This window comes from Athene cunicularia (genome assembly GCF_003259725.1).
Source record: "Athene cunicularia isolate RWA chromosome 28 unlocalized genomic scaffold, athCun1 chr28_part2, whole genome shotgun sequence".
Lineage (NCBI taxonomy): Eukaryota > Metazoa > Chordata > Aves > Strigiformes > Strigidae > Athene > Athene cunicularia.
In genome coordinates this window covers 86,750-107,631 of record NW_020799140.1, presented here as the reverse complement: position 1 = coordinate 107,631, position 20,882 = coordinate 86,750, and the positions used below count along the sequence as shown (strand labels likewise).

At 47.3% G+C, this 20,882-nt stretch overlaps 1 protein-coding gene across 10 annotated transcripts in view; it reads left to right on the top strand.

Moving 5' to 3' along the window:
• Positions 1-20,882, top strand: part of PIP5K1C (phosphatidylinositol-4-phosphate 5-kinase type 1 gamma) — a 46,387-nt gene that overhangs the window by 6,061 nt on the left and 19,444 nt on the right. For 9 of the 10 annotated variants that reach the window (XR_003400043.1, XR_003400041.1, XM_026865177.1 and 6 more), the window contains exons 1-6: positions 4,854-4,890; positions 14,968-14,999; positions 17,297-17,383; positions 17,690-17,820; positions 18,418-18,535; positions 20,464-20,616. Coding sequence is in view for 7 of the 10 variants with exons in the window: in XM_026865177.1 (XP_026720978.1) it covers positions 4,863-4,890; positions 14,968-14,999; positions 17,297-17,383; positions 17,690-17,820; positions 18,418-18,535; positions 20,464-20,616 (549 nt within the window). In the remaining 3 variants the exon portion in view is untranslated. Of the gene's footprint in view, positions 1-4,853; positions 4,891-14,967; positions 15,000-17,296; positions 17,384-17,689; positions 17,821-18,417; positions 18,536-20,463; positions 20,617-20,882 lie in introns of those variants that run through there. The other variant, XR_003400042.1, reaches the window with a different exon arrangement.

The following is a 20,882-nucleotide window of genomic DNA, read 5'->3' as shown; positions in this document are numbered from 1 at the left end:
ACACCACCAGCAGGATGTACTGCTCCCTTGCTGTGTCGGCATGGTCAATAAGGCCTTGGGGGTTGCAACAGCTGAAATGAGACACAGATGGTTTCCTGCTCTAGGAACCTCCTCGGTTTTGTTACCGCTTCAAAGTGGGCCAGCTTCTGGCAGCCCCATGTTGGCTGTCATCTCTGATGTCTGTTGATTTTACTCGAGGTCCTGAAGATCTGAGGGGTTGAAGAAGAACCTTCAGGTTTGGCATAAGGCCTAGAAACACAAGTTTCCATTTTACGAAGTAAAATGAAGGCGATTAGCTGGAGTCTCCCATTGCCACCGGTCGGGTGGCCTGGTTTCTTCCTGCAGGATTCTTCTAAGTGAAGTTTGCGCTGGCTTTGCAACACCGATGGCTAGTTAATGTGAGGAGAGGGAAGACTCTAACACAAGGCAGAAATGATGGTGCTTTGCTAACCGCTGTAAAAAGACAGGAGAAATTTGCCTGTGACTTAGTGCTTGCTTGTCATGTTTGGCACTTTCCATGACCTGGGCAGTAGCGCAAGCAAAATATTACCAAAGCCCCTACTGTGGGCAGGATACAGCAGCTGATGACAAAGATGCTGCAGTAGTTTTCTTTCTGTAGTCTCTCTGCACATCTGATGGACAAAATTTTGTGGATTTTTCAAAGCAAAATTGTCCATTACTGCATTTTTCAGAGGGAGGCAGCTGGCTAAAATCATCATCTGGTTGAGTGCTCCTTCCCTGAATGTGTGCCTGATGGCACTTCATGCAGTCACTCCATTTAGATGCTGATGTGAAACTTGGTTCTCTCTCCCATTTCTTGATTTCACAGTTTGTCCGTGCAGCCGGCTCTGCAGTGTGTGCATCCCCACGCCAAGAGGAAGGGGTAATGTGATCAGAAGTCCCACGCGCTGCCGAGAGGGCAGATGCAATACCTGAAACTGCTTGTCTTCTCTGTAAAATGTCACTTTTGAATGGGTGTCGTCTTTAAAATGACAGTTTTCCTTTCTGTATGTATTTGGTGCTGCTCTCGCCATCTGTCTGGATGCATCTTGACGGGGGCAGCGTACAAAACGGCATAGAATTTGCTGGCAGAAATGCAAACTATAGAGATGTAAAACAGTCCCTAACTTCAAAGCTGGAACAAAGACAGCAGAAGATTATACCGTCTTGGAGCTGTACTTGTCAGTGTTAAATGACATGCTCCTCAGTTACAGGGCAAACACTTGCCTAGGTGGAATCCAGAAATAAGGCAGAGTTTTTCAGTTTGGCCTAACAGGTGGTGATTATTTGTGGGTTTAAATAGCACGTTATGGGATAACTCTTGTGTTGGTAAGGACTGTTTGTTCAGCGATCACAGCTGAAATCTGGAAGGCTAACAATTGCCTTTGCTTTATTTACTACTTTTTTTTTTTTTTCCTGTAATGATAACTTATACAAGATAATTAAGTTTTTCTGGGGGGTGCATATTGTGCTGCATTTTGTAGCTTTTGATATGCATACTGTTTTGGTTTTTTTTTTCAATTCTAGGATACTTCCTCTCAAACCAGCATCTCTTCAGGCTTAAATTAATTTTGATGGAAGAGAAATGATGACATAGTCTTTCTCCACCTTAGTCTCAGAGGTTTGGATGTTTGTTTTCATTTCGGTATTAAGTAGGAGTCACTGGTGGATTAACTATCTAGGACGCTCTTTTGAGAAAGAGGCTTCTAGGCTGGTAATGCCAGAAAATGCTTATTAAAGAAAATGAGCAACTGAAGGAGTGAATATCCTGAAACTGCTAATTGCTTCTGCAGCTTCTTCGTGGACTGGCCTCGTGCATTTCCTGTGTATAATTGCAGTCTTGACTGCAGCTCCTTTGCAGAGGGCCTCGAAGTCCTGATAAACATGGGTCTGTCTTTAAAAAAAAGTAAAAAGACTGTGCACTTTGTCAGACAAGACAGTTCTATTTCAGTTAAAGATGGCAATTGCCTTATCTGTTTCACTTTGGTATAATAAGCTGGGTTGCCCATCATATACCAGATGCAGAGCTGGCCAATATAGTCTGATATTAAATTGAAGACACTTCTGAGATGAAATACTGGTAACGGGCTGCTTGTCAGGACTCCATCAGCTACGAAGAACGTGGTAATTCAGGAGGAACTTCATTTAATACATGCAAGCTGTTGTTTTCCTTGGTAGGATGGCAGTCATGAGCTTCCATGAGGTGTTGAGATTTAAGGTTTATAACCAATTTCAGAGAGATGCTATGCCTACCCTAACTCCCAGGTTTTAAAACACAAAGATTGGTTTTATTTTTAATCTTTTTTCTAAACTGAAAACTAGGACTGCAAGAAGGCTGGAGGTAACCAGCATGAAGAGCAAACTGTAACCTAAGGGAACGAGGTGGGTTTTTACAGTACCTGAAGAAATTAAATTTAAATGCAAGTTTTCCTATGAGGTGGGGTTAAAAACAATCCGTAAGGGTGAGGTGGGGTGAAAAATTACTTAATCCAAAGCCTGGAGGAGGGAGAGAGAAAAATATGCTTGAATAGCAGCTACTCATCTAAAGGGAAATGTAATATATTATAGGCAGAAGTGGCAAGTGCTGTCTGTTCCCTAGCGTTTTCTATTAGAGCTCCTGGTTTTGGTTGCTTTGACTTGCCAAAATAATGGTCTCTGAATGTCCTTTGCCTTATGGCTGGCCTTTAAGTTCTGGCAAAACTAGTGCACCCATTTTGATGAAGATAAAGCCAAGTAGTATTGCCCCATCTACAACTTCAGAGCTTGGTCAGGTCCATCTTTAAGTGGCGCTGCAGTATCTGCAGAATGGTTCTGCTCCATCAGACCTGCCTTTTCTCTTCACGTGGAAAGCCTTCAGCCCCTGACTGCTCTAAGCCTTCTAACTTCCATTTTGCTGTGCTTTGTAAAAATCGCTCACCTGTTAAAATCTCTCTGGCCTCACTGGTGAGGCTGGAGGAGCCCTGCTGCTTGGCGGGTATGGGTCTATAGGCTTGAGCCATCTGGCCTGGAAGAAGATTACTGGGTAGGGAGCCAGGAAACATAGAGTTAAAGCCATGGGGCTTCCCGTGTCAGCCCTGTGTATCTTATATTCCCCACAGAGAGCTGTTATGTGGCCAGTGTTACTGCACACGTCTGTCTCCCTTCCTCCCACCCCACAATGCACACACCATCATAAACCAGAGAGCCAGCACCTACCAGCTGAGCTGAGAGGGGAAACCTGAGCAGGAGGCTGGGTTGTCCTCCTGGAGATGCTTTTCAGAGAGAAGGTATGATGTTTGTGTGCCTGGTTGTAGTTTCTGTTTCTCTCCAAATGCAGGAGAAGACTGTGCTGTCCCCTCCCTCCTTCGCAAGTCAGTGGCAGTGTGTTTTTGGCTGATCCAGCCTTGTAGCGTTCAGGGGAACTACCTCATTTCTGGTTTTATTAAAGTCTTAGCAAACAATATTAAAATATCCTGTAGATTCTTCTGTGTAGTTCAGAAATGCTAGACTGAAGTTCACTCGATGCTGCTGTCTTGAATTACTTTGTTCTTCATAAGGCATCCCCAGTTTTTCCTTATATCAGGCAGATGTTGAATAAAGCCCTGAGAAGGGCTCAAGAATCAAGTTGTTCATGGTTCAGGACTCTTGTTTTAGGACCGGAATTGCACCTCGAGCTTACAAGAGTTAAATCATGTGTATGAGCCATGTGGGCTCTGAGGTGGTCACTTGTCTCTGCAGCCTGATCTTCAGCTGTGGCTTTCTGCGTTGAGTAGATCCACTCTCCCTGAAGCAGAGCTGCGCCAAAACCTACAGCCCAAGAGCTGGGGGTTCTGGAAAGCTGGGAGAAGAGCTGACCCAGATGGCTGTTGTTCAGCTCCACGGTAACTTGTTTTCTTTCACCTAAAACAGAAACCACAAAAAGACTTCAGAAGGACTTTGACCACTCCTCTGTCCCATGCAGTGCAGGATGCAAAGGGTAAGTGCACCACTTGCCCGGTGCACAGCTCAGCAATGCCCGTGGATTCTGTGTTCTTCGGAATTCCAAACGGTGGTGCCGCTTGCAGGGGGGCTGCTGGCTGAACTGGGTGTGAACGTGTGCTGCAGCCTCTGGGAAAATAGTGCCAGAAATCTGAAGGGTCCTCAGCACCTGGGGTGCCTTCAGGAGTTTGCGGGTAATCAGTGCTTCAGTTCTGCCTACGCAGCACTTCGGGAGCCCAAGTGCTCTTTTGGATTTTGCTCTTTGTTCTTTTGAATCTTTAGTTTGGACACATACCTGTGCGGAGTCTGGAGCAGAGCTTGTTCCCGAATGAGTAAATAAATTGACATAGCTGCACTTGGATAAATAGGAGTAATAAATGCCTGGCTCAGCCTCCAACTGAAAATCCTCCAGGCTGGGCAGGAGAAGCTGCTTTACTGACCTAGCTTTTGAGCAAACTGCAGATCTGTGCCAGAAGGAGCCTGTCCTTCAGCTAGTGGTTACCTGTATTGGAGGATGCTGTCCGTGATTGTCGGTGTAATGCAACTGAAATATCCTTGTAGCCCAGCATAGGAACCCTGTTAGCAGTTCCCACCATCTATGTGGGTCTCACCTGTTTGTATTTCCTACTAAGAGCTCCAGAAGTGCTTTTAAAAATTACATTATTTTTTAGGTAACTTATTTTCAGCTGATAGCTGAGTCACTGGCTGCCATGCTTCAGCCAGGATCCCAGGGAGAGAAGAGACTACTTGCTGAACTTCGAGTTACGATTTTTGGCAGCACACTTCATCTTTTGAGCTTGTTCTGCTGTAGCTTGTTTTGTTCCATCTGTTCAGGTGCCTTTGTTAGAGCAGAGCAGGAGCACCCAACCGAAACACTCCAGTCACAGAGAGCAGAAGTGGTCTTAATGAGGCTGGTGGGAAAAGAACATGGTGGTGAGCAATAATTTAAACTTAACCTACAGTCCCCCCATGCCTTGCAGCACTAACTTTTGCCCTAGAGATCCTTCCTCAGTCTTACAGCCCGGGTATGTGGTCTGTGTAGAGCTGCTGCTGCTGCAGGGGATGTTTGCTCACAGGAAACGTGAGGAGGACTGGAGGCTCAGTACCCCTCCTGGGTACCAGCCCCCTCGGTCTGGGGACAGAGGAAGCATTGGCACGTCCGGGGAGGGATAAGATCCATCTGGCAGAAGGGATTTGCAGTAGCTGGGATGGACTAAGCAGAGCTTGCTCCTAAGGAGCTGCCTGGCCCTCACTGCGGCTTGCCATAGGGTTTGGATGGGTTCTGTGAAATCTGTTGCCTGTGCAGGAAGAGGGCGCAGGCAGCGCAGGGAGCAGGGTGCTGTGACACGGGCAGAGGGCACTGATGGGAAGCAGCAAAACACCAGCCAGACCTGGCCTTCTGCCACGTGTCAGTTGGGCTAGTTAATTTAGAAAGAGGTCAAGAAATCTCTGATAGCTTGGTGCCCAGCGAGCTCAGGTGAGACTTGCATGCAGCCTGGAGAGTTTGAATTTCTAGTTGTTACAAGCAGCAAAAGCTTAGGTTTGTTTAGAAGTATATTTGTCAAAGATGGATCACTGGTCTGCTTTTCCTGACATGTCTTTTAACTGCATTTTTTTTAGTGGGACGTGGTCCGCTTGAAAGCTGTGTCTGAATTGGGTGAAGGACGTGCTCTTTGAGGGGCTGTGTCACAAACCCATGCTCTAAAAATAGGTCCAGAAACTCAACCTGATGCTTTTGTCTTGACATCAGGTTTCACCTCCTCTCCCACCCAGACCTTGTCCTCAGCACTGCGGTGCAAATCTCTACATCCGTGTGCATGTTGCAGTGTTGGCAGCAGCACCCGTGGCAACCTGAAAGTGTTTTGTGAAGGAGAGTTTACTCAGCCTGATGTGAGCAGCCTAGCAAAAGGACTTTATATCCAATGACGCATGTTGTGTGCAACCCCTTCTGAAATCCCCTTTCAAGTCTTCAGTGTTCGAGCACCCTTGGAAAATCTCTGTCAAGCGACATTAGCAAGAGTGGAATTAAATCTTAGAGGATTTAGCCGAGCAGCTTTGGCTACGGAGTAAATCAGGAAATACCCCACTCATTAAAAATCCAGGTGCATCTTCGGGATGACTTGTGGATGGTGGCCTGCAAACTGTTTTTCCTTTGGAGATTGCTGTTGGTTGGGATGCTGAGCCTCCACAGTTTTAAAGCTGTGCGTACAGTGGTAACTTTTGTATATCCTGGTATTGTGGTAGGTGGTTATTGTGAAACTTCAGGTAGATTTCTTGACCTGCTGTGACTGTAGCAGCTGGACTTCAACGTGTCATTTAGAAGGTCAGAAAATGGAAAATTTGGGGAGGTAGATATCTTTCTTGAGTTGCATTCTTCTATTTTGATGTAATTTAGTCTGAGAATAATTCTTCACGATGAATGAGCAAGGGAAGTAAGCTCTGTCAAGTAACATCTAGAGGAAGACACTTGTAAATAGTGGCAGCAATAAGCAATCTGACCCATCCCTCCCGGATCAGAGGTCCTGACTTTGTTTAGCTGCAGAACCCCCTGTGCAGAAGGGCTGAGAGAGAAAATAGGGGGGATAGTTTGTCACTGTCTCATATAGCTTGCGGTCCAGTGCTCTTTGTGTCTGCTGTGCTGCTCCAACAAGCAGGTTGAATAATTTCTTTGACTTGCCAGTGCTCTCCCAAGACACACTGAGATCCTTGGAGGATATACCCAGAGAAGCAATATTGTGAAGGGAACCAAGCTGATGTTGTGCAAAGGCATCCTCCTGTTCTCTAGTTAAAGGGGTTTTGCCTTCTCAGTAACAATATCCTGTGCTGTTTATCAGCTTAAGAAGTTTTGGGATTGGCTACAGTGAAGTCACCCTTTTTCCAGCCACTGGTTCCTTGTCCTGTGCCTGGTACGAGCCTTGCAGGTATCGTTGCAGAGACAGCGAGTTGCAGAGGTCAGATGGTGGAGAAGAGCCTCCAGAGCACTAATCCCTACCTGCCAGGAGGTGCTGAGGTCATGCAGCTGAAGCACTGAGCCATGCCACACTACAAACCATGTGTATTTGAGGCAGAACAACTGCTCTGGCTCTGGCAAGCAGTATGGAACCTCAGATTAGTCATCTCTGCTCTTTTAGTGGCACTTGGAGAGCAGCAAACAGAGGATGCAGCTGAGCATCCTTACCCTGCACAGAGGCAGGACGCATGTTAAAAGTGCTGAATCCTGCTTCTAGGCAGGAGCCTGCAGGCAGGGAGATAGCAACACTCAGCAAACAAAGGAGGGAAGTGAATTCTGGACCAAGCCTTTGCAGAGCTGTTTTGTGCTTCTCTGACCTGTGGTTGGGAAATGGGCTCTCTGGGACCTTGTGGCAGCTGAAAACTGCATCTGAACACACACAAAGGGTCCCAAGGGCTGCCTGGGGTCCTGCACTACATTCAGGTCCCTGATGTTTTTGCAACACGACTAGAAAGGCAACAAGAGGTTCTCTGTCTTCTTTCTGCTGAACTCCAGCTCTCCCAGCAGGCAGGAGATGCTCCAGTGAAGCCGTGCCGCTGGGTTGGGACCCGCTAGTAGGGGATGTGAAGTTTATCCTACCCCTGAGCAAAGGTAAGGGGGCAACCTTTGGGTGTTGCTGTAGCTCTTCTGGCTGATAGTAAGGAATGTGACTTCAAAGTCCTTCAGCCTGTTACGGCCTTGCTCTAAATTGGCGTCGTGGTTTTAGTGTGGTGCCACTGTGCCTGGATGTCGTCACAGACACGGAGAGTTGTCTCTGTCCTGGAGAGGTTACGCTTCCTGCTGTGATGTTTGCTGTCTCTAATTAATCCTAATCAAGCTTTGCTGTGAATTCTGGATTTGGACTTGAAGGTTGTAATAGAGAAGCCAGAGGCTAGGAAGAGGCTGGCATCCCTAACGCCGAGCCGGGGTGCCTGACCTTGGGAGCGTCTCGCCTCTCCGCCTGTGCTGCCCGCGTGGGCAGGGGGGAGAGCACTCGGCCGCTCTGGACGTGCCAGGCAGCGTGTGTTGTTCCACTCCGCAGTCCTCCTGTGACCAGCAGCGTGGAAGGGAGCAGGAACACTCTGTTCAGATAAGACTGCACCTTTCCCATCTAGCAGATGTTTGCCTGAACATCCCACTGGATTGCATAATTACACAGTTGAACGTGGAGCCGAACGGCTGCAGCCTTTTCCGCTACTGGGTGTCAGCTATTGTGTGCTCCTCCTGATGAGATTTTTGTTTGGCTTTTTTGTCGGCTGTGTCACACGGTTCGGGCTAGGCGCTCCGAAATTGTCCTTTTCTTTTTTTTTTTTCTACATGCAGCTGATCTGAGACAAGAAAACAAATCAGTTCTTTTTAAATTTCATTTCCCTGGTCTTGTCCTGCTCATTCCTCACTGTAATTGGGCTTCCGTGCTGTAAGCGCTTTTCTGGGGAGTTGTCAAGGAAACGTTTTAGCATGGTATGTCCTGGCTCAGCAGTGTGGCTCCCCGAGGAGGGCTGCACCCAGGATGCGGTCCCGCACCTGCAGCTGAGGGAGGAATGTGTTAACTCCCTGCCTGCATCTTCAGCTTCTGCCCTGCCTCCTGAGCTGGAATAAACAGATTTATTTCTGAGGCAGAAAGAGTTTCTGCATAAAAACAAAAATAAAATAGGCTGGTAGGTGCCTTTACTGCAGAATCATCCCTTTGTGGCAGTCCCTTGCAGTGGTGATGCTCCATAAGCTTTGCTTTGAGCAGCCCTCGCTGGGCTCTGTAATACAAGGCTTACGTTACTTGATGCCTGGGGAGTGCTGGCAAGGGAGCAGAGAGACCGCTTCTGGTTTGGGGTTCAAATCCCTCAGTCGGAAACCTGGAGGTGTGACTGGGGCAGGGCTGGGTTTGGGGCTCACTGCTGCCTCAGGGGGTTCCTGTTGCCCGCCTGTCTCTGGCTGGTTGAAGAGCTTGTGATAAAAGCTGCCCAGGGTGGAAATGAGGGAGCAAGCTGTGTCAGTGCTGTTGGGTAGGTATCGTGGCAGTGCCCCGAGGCCCTGTCCTACCTAGAGGGTACATTAAGCTCTTTCCCAGAATCTGTACAAGCCATGCCATTCCTTCCCCTAACAAGTTTATGCTCAAATAAATAAGACAAAGGGCATGGGAAAAGAGTGCAGCACATAGAGCTGGTGCATCAGATCATGGTTTGCAAATGTAATCTTCTCTCCACAAAGTGGAGGTGGTTCCTGTGTGCTTGAAATGGCAAAACGAGGCACGGAGCTGATGTGGGTGGTAAGTGGGAGCAGAGGACGGGGAGGAGAGCAGGGCAGCCAAGGTGGGATTAAATGGGATTACTTACCTCTGGCTGCTCCTGGTAGTCCAGTCCGAATACTACCCGGTGCTGCCAGCACTTCTGTCTGCAAATTACTGCTGGACTTCGGACGGTGACTGGGCTGTCCTGAGGAATGTGGAGCTACCTGTGCTGCAGGTGTCTCTCCTTCTCCTGGCCGTGTTTGCCCCGGGGGACAGAGCAAGCCTTGCCTCAGCACCGGCCTGGATGGGGCTCAACAGTGGAGAGAGAGTTTAGGCTGTGTTCAGCCAGTGTGAGTTCTGATCCCACAAATTCATTCAGCAAGTGCTCCAGGGAAAAATTGATACAGTTTGGTATCAAAGCTCTGTGTCGACTCTATATGACAAGGATAGTTTCTCACATTGCTTTATTTCCTTGTTATTCCTACAAGCTCTCCGTTGAAGCAGTTCTCCATGGCCAGGGTGCAGAGCAGTTGGCTACAGCTCTTTCTGCCAAGAGATGCTGCATTTAATGGTGGAAAAAAACCCCAAACTTTTTATTTACTATTGTGGCTTACTTGATGTTTCTCATCCTAATCAAGTTGTGTTGTTTTATGGGAAGAAAATGTGTTTAATGATCAGAAGTAGGTCATCTCTGATGCCTGGGAAGGGCAGGCTGTCAGTAGGTGCCTTTTCCAGGTTGCTGAGGATCCATCCAGGTTCTGTTCCCTCCTCTAACGACTGCCCTGGGCTGCCTGCCCCTGCGTGCTGCTTGCTGGGAGCTGAAGCCACGCATTTCAAGTGTGAGAAGAAATTCAGAGGTGCTTTCTGCCTTTCCCTTTTGATACGGCCTGGTGCTCGTGCTGGCTCGTCAGGAAGCCCTGGCTGGCTGCCTGCGCTAGTTCAGATGCTGCTTCTCAGCCGAGACGTGTTTTCTGGCATCTTCTCTGAATTGTCTTCCTCCACCCCCCCCTTAATTTTAATCTTTTTATCAGCTGTCCCTTACGGGAAGTCACAGCCGTCTCATTTGATGGATGCATTTCATTTTCAGACTTTCTGTATTTTGACTGCAACACGTCTGCTACATGTGTATAGCCTTTAACTTTCACAGCTCGCATCTTAGCACTCTGTTTCTTAATGCTTTTGTACAGAATGCATTGACCAGGCAGGGCTGCATTTAGAGTGGTCTGAACAATCATAGCATCCCAGTTGCAGTCTTCACCTCCTCTTATCATCTAAATGGGTTGCTCAGGTGTGTCATGTCTTGTTTTTGATTGAATAAGTGTAAAATTAGATCCAGACCTCCTTCAGCGTGTGTGTGACTTGTCAGAATTTCATGGCTTTCTAGCAGATTACACTGGGTGAGTATTAAATGTCATTTTTGCAAAGGCTGCTGTCAGCTCAGTAGTTCAAAAACAAAGAACAAATAAAAAAGCCAACAGTAACAAATGTAAACTGCTGGTCCGGCACTTTTGGAGAATGTACTTTGAAAACTAGCCATGTTTGATTGCAATTACTACCACCCCAATTGAGAGTGAGTGGCAAATGGCAGGTCTCTAGCGTGTTGCATTTTTGGAGGGGTCATGTTGGTACAGCCTGCAGCTGAAGAGCTTATGTGGTGTTTATATTCTAATGTATTTTTAGTTGCAGTCACATTGTATATCTCCTCGTAAACACTTTAATAAAGTAAAGCCTTTATTAAAGATGCAGCACCATCTCCGACCCAAGAAAGGAGTCCAGATAAATCTCCCTGTTATGCAAATTTACTTTGACTTCTCTAGAGCATCATAAAGCATCAAATACTGTCTTATAAAGAAGACTTCTTTGTTAGATCTTAAAGGAGGCTTCTGCTGGATGTTTGTGAACTTTCTTAAATTCCTTTTCAGTGGATAGAAGCCGTTCGTGGCTTTTTCCAGGTTTATAATGAAGGGGTTTTGCCAGTCAATTTGCCTTAGCTGGTTTTGAGAGATCTGAGTGACTTTTTTTTTTTCCCTTGATCAGTTTTTAAAATTCATTCTCTGCATGTAAACAAAACTTGAAACCTGTATTTTGAACTTAAACTCATTCTAAGTTTTAGACATCCAGGGCAGTATTTTCTGGGTTTCATGAAGTTTGTATTTAAGCCCAAAGATTCGACAATTTTAACTTCTCAGCTTCTGCCATCACTTGCAGTTCCCTGATGACAGATCTAGAGAGTCTGTGGGCTGGAAGAAGCCAAGGGAGCTGCTCTGATCCCAACCCTGCACCATTTTGTGAGTTCAGATGCACCGATAAGGCTGTTGATGAACCTGGTAACGATGATGAGGGTGTTCCTTGGTGAGCAGCAGCCCTCCTGCTGGTCTGTGTTGTCCTTTGCTTACTGGGAGCAAGCAATCCGACATGTGAATGGAGGGTGAGGGGCCTGAAAATGTCTGAACACCCATCTGTTGATGCAGTATACTGCATAAGAGGAGCAAAGGGATATCTTGTCTTGTGTAGGTTCATGCTCCTCTGGCCCATGCTAAAACTTGAGAGTCATTTTCTGTGTCGGACAGTAGATGCGCAGAGGGTTTCCAAGGAGTAAATTCATCCCTGTCCTGTGGGGTATCAGCATTGTGGCGGGGATGGGCAGGCTGGTGGTGGCTGTGAATAGAGAGGCCCATGACAAAAAGCAGATGTTAACTCAGAGATGAGAATTGCCGAATGCCACAAGCGAAGCATTTCTGAGGCTCCGCAGGAGCTTGAGCGTTGGGATAGGGCCAGCTCAGAGCTGTGCACTGATGAGAAGAGGAACTGAAGGCGGCAGGTCCAGTGTGCATGAAACGCACTACAGAAGCCAGGCACGAGCTGGAGGCAGGGCAGAAATCTGGGGTTTCATCCCGGGTTCCCTTCCAGAGCCACTTGTCACGTTTCTGAATACACCCTCACTGAGCTGCACCAAATCAGATACGAATCATTTCAGTTAGCTTGTTAACTGTTGAAACTTCCTGCAGCAAAGCTCCTGTTCCCCGCAAGCCTGACTGCTGTCTCTCATGGCTGTATAGCCCTGAAGCTGGAGTTAAATCAGTTTTTGCAGGGCCATCTGTCAGCTTCTTTGAGATGAGCACAGCTGAGTGCTGTGCACCAAGTAGCCAGTGGAAGATTTTTTTTTTTTCATTTTCTGCCTAGACAAGTTGATTTTATAAAGCAATTTTTTTTTTCTTGGGTGAAGCGGAGGGTATGGAGGTTTTACTGGCGATGCTGTTGTCTACCTGAAGCATCCTTTCTCCTGAAGATCCACAGTTCCTCACCTCTGGTAAGGAACCTTTCCTTAATGCAGGCAGTTTGTGTAGATTCCACTTTTGGTATGTGTACAGCAGCAGACACTTAAAAGCTGGGAATGAAAGTGACTTGTGGTGATTATCACAAAATTAAAGATAATCTCCTGCTCTGGAATTGTGACATCGTGCAGAGAAGAGATTAGAGCAATAGGGGAGCGGTTGTGGCCATGGCAGGGGGAACACAGTCTCCCTGGCCCAGGGCCCTCTTGGCTGCAGCGTGTTCCCAGCAATTTCCAGTGTTCAGCTTGGAGCACCACTTGCCCCTTTGGGTTCCTCTGTGGTCTTGAGTTGCTACTCCAGCCCATGCCCTGAAAGTTCGTTAGCCAAGTGCTCACTTAGTGCCGTATCTTCTGCTCCCCTGGCCATTGGGGGCTCTTTGTTGAATGATCATAAAATTGTGTTGTCTGAGGCCAAAGAGCTAAGTTTTCAGCGCAAAAGTGCAGGCTTTGAGCTGGCAGTGGCCCTCTGAGCTGTGTGCTGGTGCAGTCCCAAAGAGCTGGAGGGAGTGATGAGGTTTCATGTTGCTCATCGCACACGGTGACGGCCCCTTGTGCAACCCAGGGCAGTGCTGGAGAGGAGCTGCTCCGCCTGGGCGAGGGGCTCCCGCTCTGCTTACCTCCCCTTCTCCTGGTGGGGATGGGATTGTGCAGTGTATCTCAGGGAGGGAGAAGGATTTCAGACCTTCGCTTCAGTCTCTTAATTCTGTTCCTGATGTGAAACCTGGGCACTAGAGTGCACAATGTAAAACAAAACAACGAGCAGTGAGTCTTCCTGTGCCACTCCGGCTTGCAGACGTGGGTCGAGCTCTTGGGCTGGGGTTTGCACTGTGGACAGTTGAGCTACCTTGACAAGACCCGTTTTGCACCAGGGGACCCCCAGTTTGCAGAGACCAGGCTGGTGAAATAACCACAGCACTTCTGATGAAGAGCAGTTTTCATCTCCCCTGTGACCACCAAGGGCCTTTTGTTGGGTTTGTTGGTTTTTTGCTTCCCAGTGTCTGAAATATGTCCTGAATTACAACTGAATCATGCACTCTTAGCATTGTTGTCATCTGCAGAGCGTTGCGCTCCTGTTACACCCAACTTCTTGCTCAGGCTCATTTTGAAACAAGCCTCGAAGCATCACTGCTTGTATCTGAGGATGTTAAGCAGCTAAACCATCATAGTTCCATTACCCCAGCTAAATCATCATAGTTCCTCCTTGGCCAGATGGGGGAGATGCTGAAGCAGCAGTGTGTTGGGCTGGATCCTCTGGGGCTTCTCCTGCTTTTCAGCTGGGAGGGCTGGACATCTCCCGCTCCCCCGGAGAGGGACTACCCCCCCAGCTTGGGTGTGCATGTCCCTCTCCTCGAGTCAGAGGGCTTGCGTACCAGCAGATTGTGTGATCCACCCGTTGCTCTCAAGTGGAGGAGTAGTTGAGGGTTTGGAAGAGCCTTTCTGCAGAGCCAAAAGTCTCAAGCTCCACTCAATGGTTTCTTGTGAAGTCAGCCCTTTCTAAAGGATTGTGGGTTGGTTAATGATCTATGCTTGTAGGAACATTTCAGACAGGAGCACAGAGTGGCAGGCTCATACCTGGAAACAGATGGAAACACGGGTTTGCATGGTTTGCTAGTGGGCTTCTCTCCTAGTAACTGGGTGGCTGGGGGGCTGCCTTGGCAGGGAATGCCCTGCTGCCGGCTTGGGGTGGGGAGCTCTTCTCGAGCAGCTCTTGATCTTTCTTCATGGTGGCTCTCTGGAGCCAGTTGGGCTGGAGCTTGTGGTCCCACACGCAAGGCGCTCAGGTCAGCAAACACCTTGTGGGGCTGGTGGCAGAGGAGTTTCTTCTCACTGTTGTCTAAAAATAAGGAGCTCCTTGCAGACTTGGGCTTGTGCTAGGAAGTGGAAAGATGGCCTCGTGTTAGAGGAGGGTTTGGGCCCACGTTTCCAGCTGTGATTATATATCTCAGAGCTTTAGGCAAAATCCTAATTTCTCACCGTTCACTGTAATGGAGTAATGGTGACTTCTCCCAAAGGCAGCGTTAGATAAATGATGTGTCCATTTTTGCAATACATTTGGACTTTGGATTCTATAAATAGATTCAATTATCAATATAGCTTGTCAAGTGCCTTCTGAGTAGCTGGAAAGCAGCTGCTTAAGTGTGTCTCTGGGCTTCTGTACGTAACCAACTCTTCAGTGTAGTGTGGACCCGTTGCTCACGGTGCAGCAGGGATTTACAAGAACTCTCTCTACTGAAGGAGACATTATTGCTAGGAAGAATTGTGCATCTTTGTGTTCCTGCATACGAAATTGCAGAAACTTCAGCCTCCTGCACTGTTGAAACTGAAAACAGCAGAACTACCTGCTTGAAAAGCTTGCCAGCTCGCTTGAAAGAGTGAAGCATTAAGCTATTTTCTCAGTGGGTTTGTTGGTTTTTTTTGTCTGATGTCCCTACTTTTACTGATGCTCTGCTCTTCTCTCCTCAGGTCTAGCACCGAAGAAGGCAGCCATCACCGAGGTGAGATGTGTAAAGCTGGCCTTGAAAATCCCACGCTGAAAAATGAGAACACAGAGCTGTAGGAAACACTTCTGCCTGACTTGAGCAAAGCAGGATTTCAGAATACATTTAAGATTACAGAAAATTTGATATCTGTTATCTGGGAGAAGGCAAATTAGCAGCAGGTGTCTCCCATGTTGGCATCAGCACAGCCACAGAAAGGATCTGAAAGGATTATGCCCACCATGTCGCCAATTTTAGCTGCATGATCCATTTTGTCTGTAAGTGGCTGGGGGCACCTCTTTTACACCAGAACCTGAGGTGATAAATGGAGAATTGGGCGTCTCCAGATCTCTGTGTTGGGTCTCACCCACTCCTGGGAGCCAGTCAAGCCATAAAAGGGGAACATCTTGAGGGACTGATCTTCTCTCAGATAATCCAGGTCACAGGTTGCTGAATCACCGTTACCTTCTGGAGCAAAACTCTTCACAGTTGGCAGCAAAGAATCTAGTAGGAGGATCTGTGCTTGAAAGCTGTTCCCTGAAGCCCACACTTTTGGTTTAGGGCATCATGTTCAAATGATTCTTGATTGATCTAATTTTCTGACATACCCTTTACATTGCTCACCTGGGATGATGAGCATTTGTATACATGAATAGCAAAATCTCCCCATAAAACTGCCAGGAATGTGACACTTGCTTCTTTATTGCTTTCCCAGAAATAACATGGTAGGAAGCTCAACTTCTGTGAAAGTTGAGTGCTTTGTTCAATACACAAGTAACCCTGCTTTTTCTTGCCCTGGAAACAGTCACAGGTAAAGCAAGAGTCTGTGGAAGAGACTTGTGTTACTGCGTTTCGTATGATGACAGTCTCTTAACCAATACTTGTGTCTGTTAATTGCTCTGGGAGCATGGTGATGGGCCACGTGGCGTGAGGCAGGACATACAGCTTGAGCTTGTGTGTAATAGGATCCAGCTTGCTGGTTAGAAGCTGCAAGGAAGGGATAAGCTGTACTGCTGATCACGACTGCTTGGAGAAGGAGTACTGGGAAGCAAGCCTGGCTGTGCTAAATGTTTAAAACGGAGTAGGAAATAAGATTTTTGAAGGAGAAATCAAGACTGCCCCTTAATACCACAAGTACAAGTGGTTTGACCAGAAATAGCTGCAAGTTCTTGATTAAAAGCTAAAACACAAAGAACTTCTGTAGTCAGAACAAAATTATCATTGTCTGCTGTAGACATCAGTGCTGAGAGACGGGTCTGTGCAGCACTTGAGAGAGCGATATAATATTGTCACTTGGGAAGTGACCTTGGGTCTCTGTGTGCTGCTTAGAGGAACATCCGAGGTCTGGCCGTTCTGTAACGTAACAAACCCCACAATGTCTCTGGTGGCTCAGGGGTAGTTTGAGCTGTCTGCTAGGCTCCGCAGTTGGTTGGGGTGGTGGGAGAGCTGGGGAGTAGGTGAAGTGTTGCTCTGTGGCAGAGTACAGAGGCCCTGTGCCAGGGGCTGCAAGAGGAACTGTGTCAGACAACGCAAAACGTGCTTCCAGTGGCTTGTTAAAGGGTGCAGCCACAGTTGGCTCGATCCTGGATCAGGAAAAAACAAAAGGCTCAGGCAGATTCACAGGTAGAAGAGGAGGAGAATGGGGTAGGCATAGGTGTGTTCTCACTCCAGAGTGCTGGCAGTCCTACAGTGTTTCTGGAAACTCTTTGCAAAACTTTAGGAAGAGCTGTTAGTGCAGTTCACCCTGTGTGGGCTCGTCCTTTCAGTTGTAAACAAATGAGATTTGCTTAAATGGATTATCTCCATGTGAACACAGGCATGGGGCTGTGTTGTCCCTGTTATCTGTCTCTTATTTCTCCAGTGAAGCACAAGGTATTGGTATGACACCTGAGGGCATGGGATTTTTAAGAATAAACTTCTCTTGCTCTTTGATGTAATACACCACTATTATAAATCATTGAGAAACCACAGTCAAGCAACGGGGCGATCTTTGCAGCTGGGAAGGAAGCTCTTTCCTGAGCTCAGCATCTTTGCTGAGGACTCAGCCCAGTTGTTACTGAGGGTGTCAGAGGGAGTGGTTGGGTGTTGTAACTCATCCTGTCTTGCGGGACGGAGGTGTAATTCAGACAGCCTTGTTTAAAGCTTGCCAGTACCAATTACACCTGCTTGCACCCTGCAGATTTTTCTCCAGCAGTAGAGAGCGGTGCCTCTGTCCTTTACAGCTGTGGTAGCATGGTGTGCCTGTGCTGTTCTGCTTGTTCTTGTCAGCCAGGTCAGCTTCTGATCTGGGCTTTAGCCATCCTCTTTCATTGCAGGGACCATCACTACCAGGACAGCCTGGACAAGGGAAGAAGATAGGTCATCGAGGCGTTGATGCTTCTGGTGAAACCACCTACAAAAAGGTTTGGTTTGGGGGAGTGGGGAGCTAGAGCTATGTGTCAGTGACAGGCTGAGAAGAGAAGTTGGGGCCCAGTAGCTACCAATCTGATGTAGATTTTAGGCAGCACCCTTGTACTGCATAATCTTGTAAATGGCAAGCCTGGAAGCCTTAATCCATCTCTTCAGCAGCTGCTTGAACTCATTTAGCGGTATGTAGTGCCCAAGATGACCCCACAGAAGTCACAGACATGACTGGATCCTAATGCAGGGGATGTTACTGTGATAATCTGCTGTGAAATGCTTACTGACTGCCCTTTTCTTTCTGTCAGACCACCTCATCCACTCTGAAGGGGGCCATCCAGCTGGGGATTGGATATACTGTCGGCAATTTGAGCTCCAAGCCAGAGAGAGATGTCCTGATGCAGGACTTCTACGTGGTGGAGAGCATTTTTTTCCCAAGGTAAGGGAGACAGGGGAAACAAAACGAGTGGATGAGCTATTTCTTTTCCTCTCACTGATTTTTCAAGAGAGCTTCCATCTGTCTTTAGATCAGAGTTGGATGCTCTGAGTGTTTTAAATATGCATCCATTACATACAAACGTAACAGTGGGAAGTGTTAGATTCTGCAGTACACTGGCTGCAGGGAGCTACAGTGTAAGATGCAGTACTGTGTGCTTGAGTTTGTTAGCCTCCTACATGCTTTTCTTTCTACCTGTCCATTTAGAATTTTTTCTGCAGAGCTATACCATGTTTGAGATGGAAGAAACTCAGTCTTTAATTCTGTGAATAAACAAAGCTCCTAAAAGCTATATGCTCTGTGTAAATATATTCTGCTTGGCAAGTGCTTGTTCCTTGCACTGTTTGGAAATAGATTTGGTAGATCATTTAAAACCTATTTTTCTGTTGTCCTGCCACGTAAGAAAGGTGTTTGTTGTTACTAAGATGTCTTTTTACAAGGCTCAACTAATCTTAAATACACTGTCACCTTGATACGACTGTACGTATCTGGTGAATGGTAATGCAGAGGCCCTGCTCACGTGACGTCTGTTCTGTGCAGCGAAGGGAGTAATCTCACCCCGGCTCACCATTATGCTGACTTCAGGTTCAAGACCTATGCACCAGTGGCTTTTCGGTACTTCCGAGAACTCTTTGGCATTCGTCCAGATGATTATTTGGTATGTTTTCCTTCTTTATTTGAGATGATCTAGAGTAATGCGAGAAATCCACCCCTAAATCAAGGCTGTCGGTAATTCTTGCCTAAAACAGATATAAAAGTGTTGAGGAATTGGTCTGATCCCAGCAAGGAGTGGGAACAGGCTGTGGATTTAGGGACTGTTCAGTTTTGGAGGAGATCCAGTGACAGTCCCAGCAAGACCAGCACCACTTAGCCGAAGTCTTTGCTAATCTTACCACAAGGTTACGCTGGAGGGAGAGGAAATGATCCGCATCCAGCGTGCACTGTGTAAGCCGTGCAGTGGGGTTCCCTTTCTGTTTCTTGTGGTGACAATAATGTACTGTGTTTACAAGCAAAAGGAGTTGTGTTCTGCTGGGTGCAACCCTGTAATGTCCCCTGGGGCTCTGAGGACAAAGATGGGAATTTTTCCTGTGTACTCACTCAAGAGCTATGTGAGTGTAGTTATTTTAATCATCTTACAAAGACAAAATAAAATACAGCTTGTTCTTGTGCTCAGAAAGCTCCTCAGAGCTGGAAAGGCTGTTTTTAAAATACCTAGTAATACAGGCTGTTGGAGCTTGGAGTACACTGGGGTTGAACTTGGTCCCTTGCACGTATGTGACATCCTGCTCTTCGGAAAAGGACGTTTGTTGAACCGGGGAAGGGAACAATGCATCCAAACAAGTGCATGCCCTCCACCTTTCTTAACAGCCCTTTTATTCTGGCTTCAGCTGTAGACAGGGGTAATCGTAGCTGAACACCTACGAGTGGAAACAAATCTGTGCCATTGCACGGTTTGACAGTAACATTGGTCCCTGTCTGTGCCATCCAAGATAATGCTGGCTGGTTTGATGAGTGGCTCAAAACTTGGGTGAGGCAAAGAGCCTGCCTCAGTCGCAAAGGTCACAGCTCTGATTTGTTGCTTCTGCTTCCCCTGATTCTCTCTTGCCTGCTACAGCAGCAAATGTCTTTAATTATGCATGAGATAATTAACTTGATAAAGTCCTGGATCATTAATCTGTGCAGGGCTGAAAGCTGTTTTCAGCACGTAATGACGAGCATTTAATTTATTGCTCTGATTATGTCCCTTACATATTGTATGCCATGATTGTGCCCCTCCCTCTCCCTATCTTACCTCTTGCTGTGGCAGCTCTGATGTGAGACTGCCTCGAACCCCCTTGCCCTGCACAGTTACCTTGGGGTTGGTACCTGGCTGCAAAGTGCTCGTGCGTGCTTGTGCTTTCTTCTTTTATTTTCCTGCTGCAAGGCATGTCCTCGTTTGAGGACCTGCTGTTTGCATACTGATGTCTAGAAATGTCTTCCCAGTTCAGTTCCTGATGCAGTACCCCTTGCTGTGCTTACCCGGCGCTGATCCCTCTTCTTGTTTGGACACCTGGTCTGACACTTCTCGTGTGTTTCTAGCAGGACTGAGGGGGGTGAGATATGGCTGTAAAAATTCTCTGTAGCAGGGCAGCACAAGGCCAGAGGAGGCTGCTGAGAACAGCCGGCGCATTGTGTTCCCTCCAGCTCGGTCATACGTGGTACCCTGAGCAGACTGGCATGTCTCTTAAAATCCTCTCTTTCCATCTGCCCTTGTGGTCATGTGCTGAAAGAAGCCTAAATGTGATACACGTGTACACGCACAATGGGAAAAGATAAGATGTCATTGTGAAGGCTGGATGTTACTGAAAGCAGATGATTAGCTTGATTCTGAGCAGTTGGGATGCTCTGAACTGTAATCTCGGTCTCTAGTTGTAAACTGTCCATCAGCTTTGCTGCTTAGACCTAACCTATAATAAAAATAGTTCTCACTTCAGCTTTGCTGCCCCTTAATCTCACAGGGAGACAGCATGCTGGGGAAAGCCCTCAAGAACTCAAGGTGCAACGAGTGGGAGCTAAAAACATCATCTTTTTTCTTTTCCTCCGTAGTATTCGTTATGTAACGAGCCTCTGATAGAGCTGTCGAACCCTGGTGCCAGCGGCTCCCTCTTCTATGTCACCAGTGACGATGAATTCATCATAAAAACTGTGATGCACAAGGAAGCTGAATTCCTACAGAAGCTCCTTCCTGGCTACTACATGGTGTGTATCGATCACCCTTGGGCTTGTCACGGCAGTTTTTCTGTCTAAAGCATCACACAGGGCATGTCCTCCATCTGGGTTTATTAACAGTGTCATGAGGCCATTGCAGAAGCACAAATCTTGCCAATTATTTGCAGATTCTGTGGCTAAACTTGAGGCAGATAATTGTGCCATGGCTTGTAGGCATGTTCTGGCCTGAAAATGGCTTCCCAGATGTGTGCTTCTGGGTGTCCTTTCCCCACCACTAATTCAGTCTTCTCTGCTTG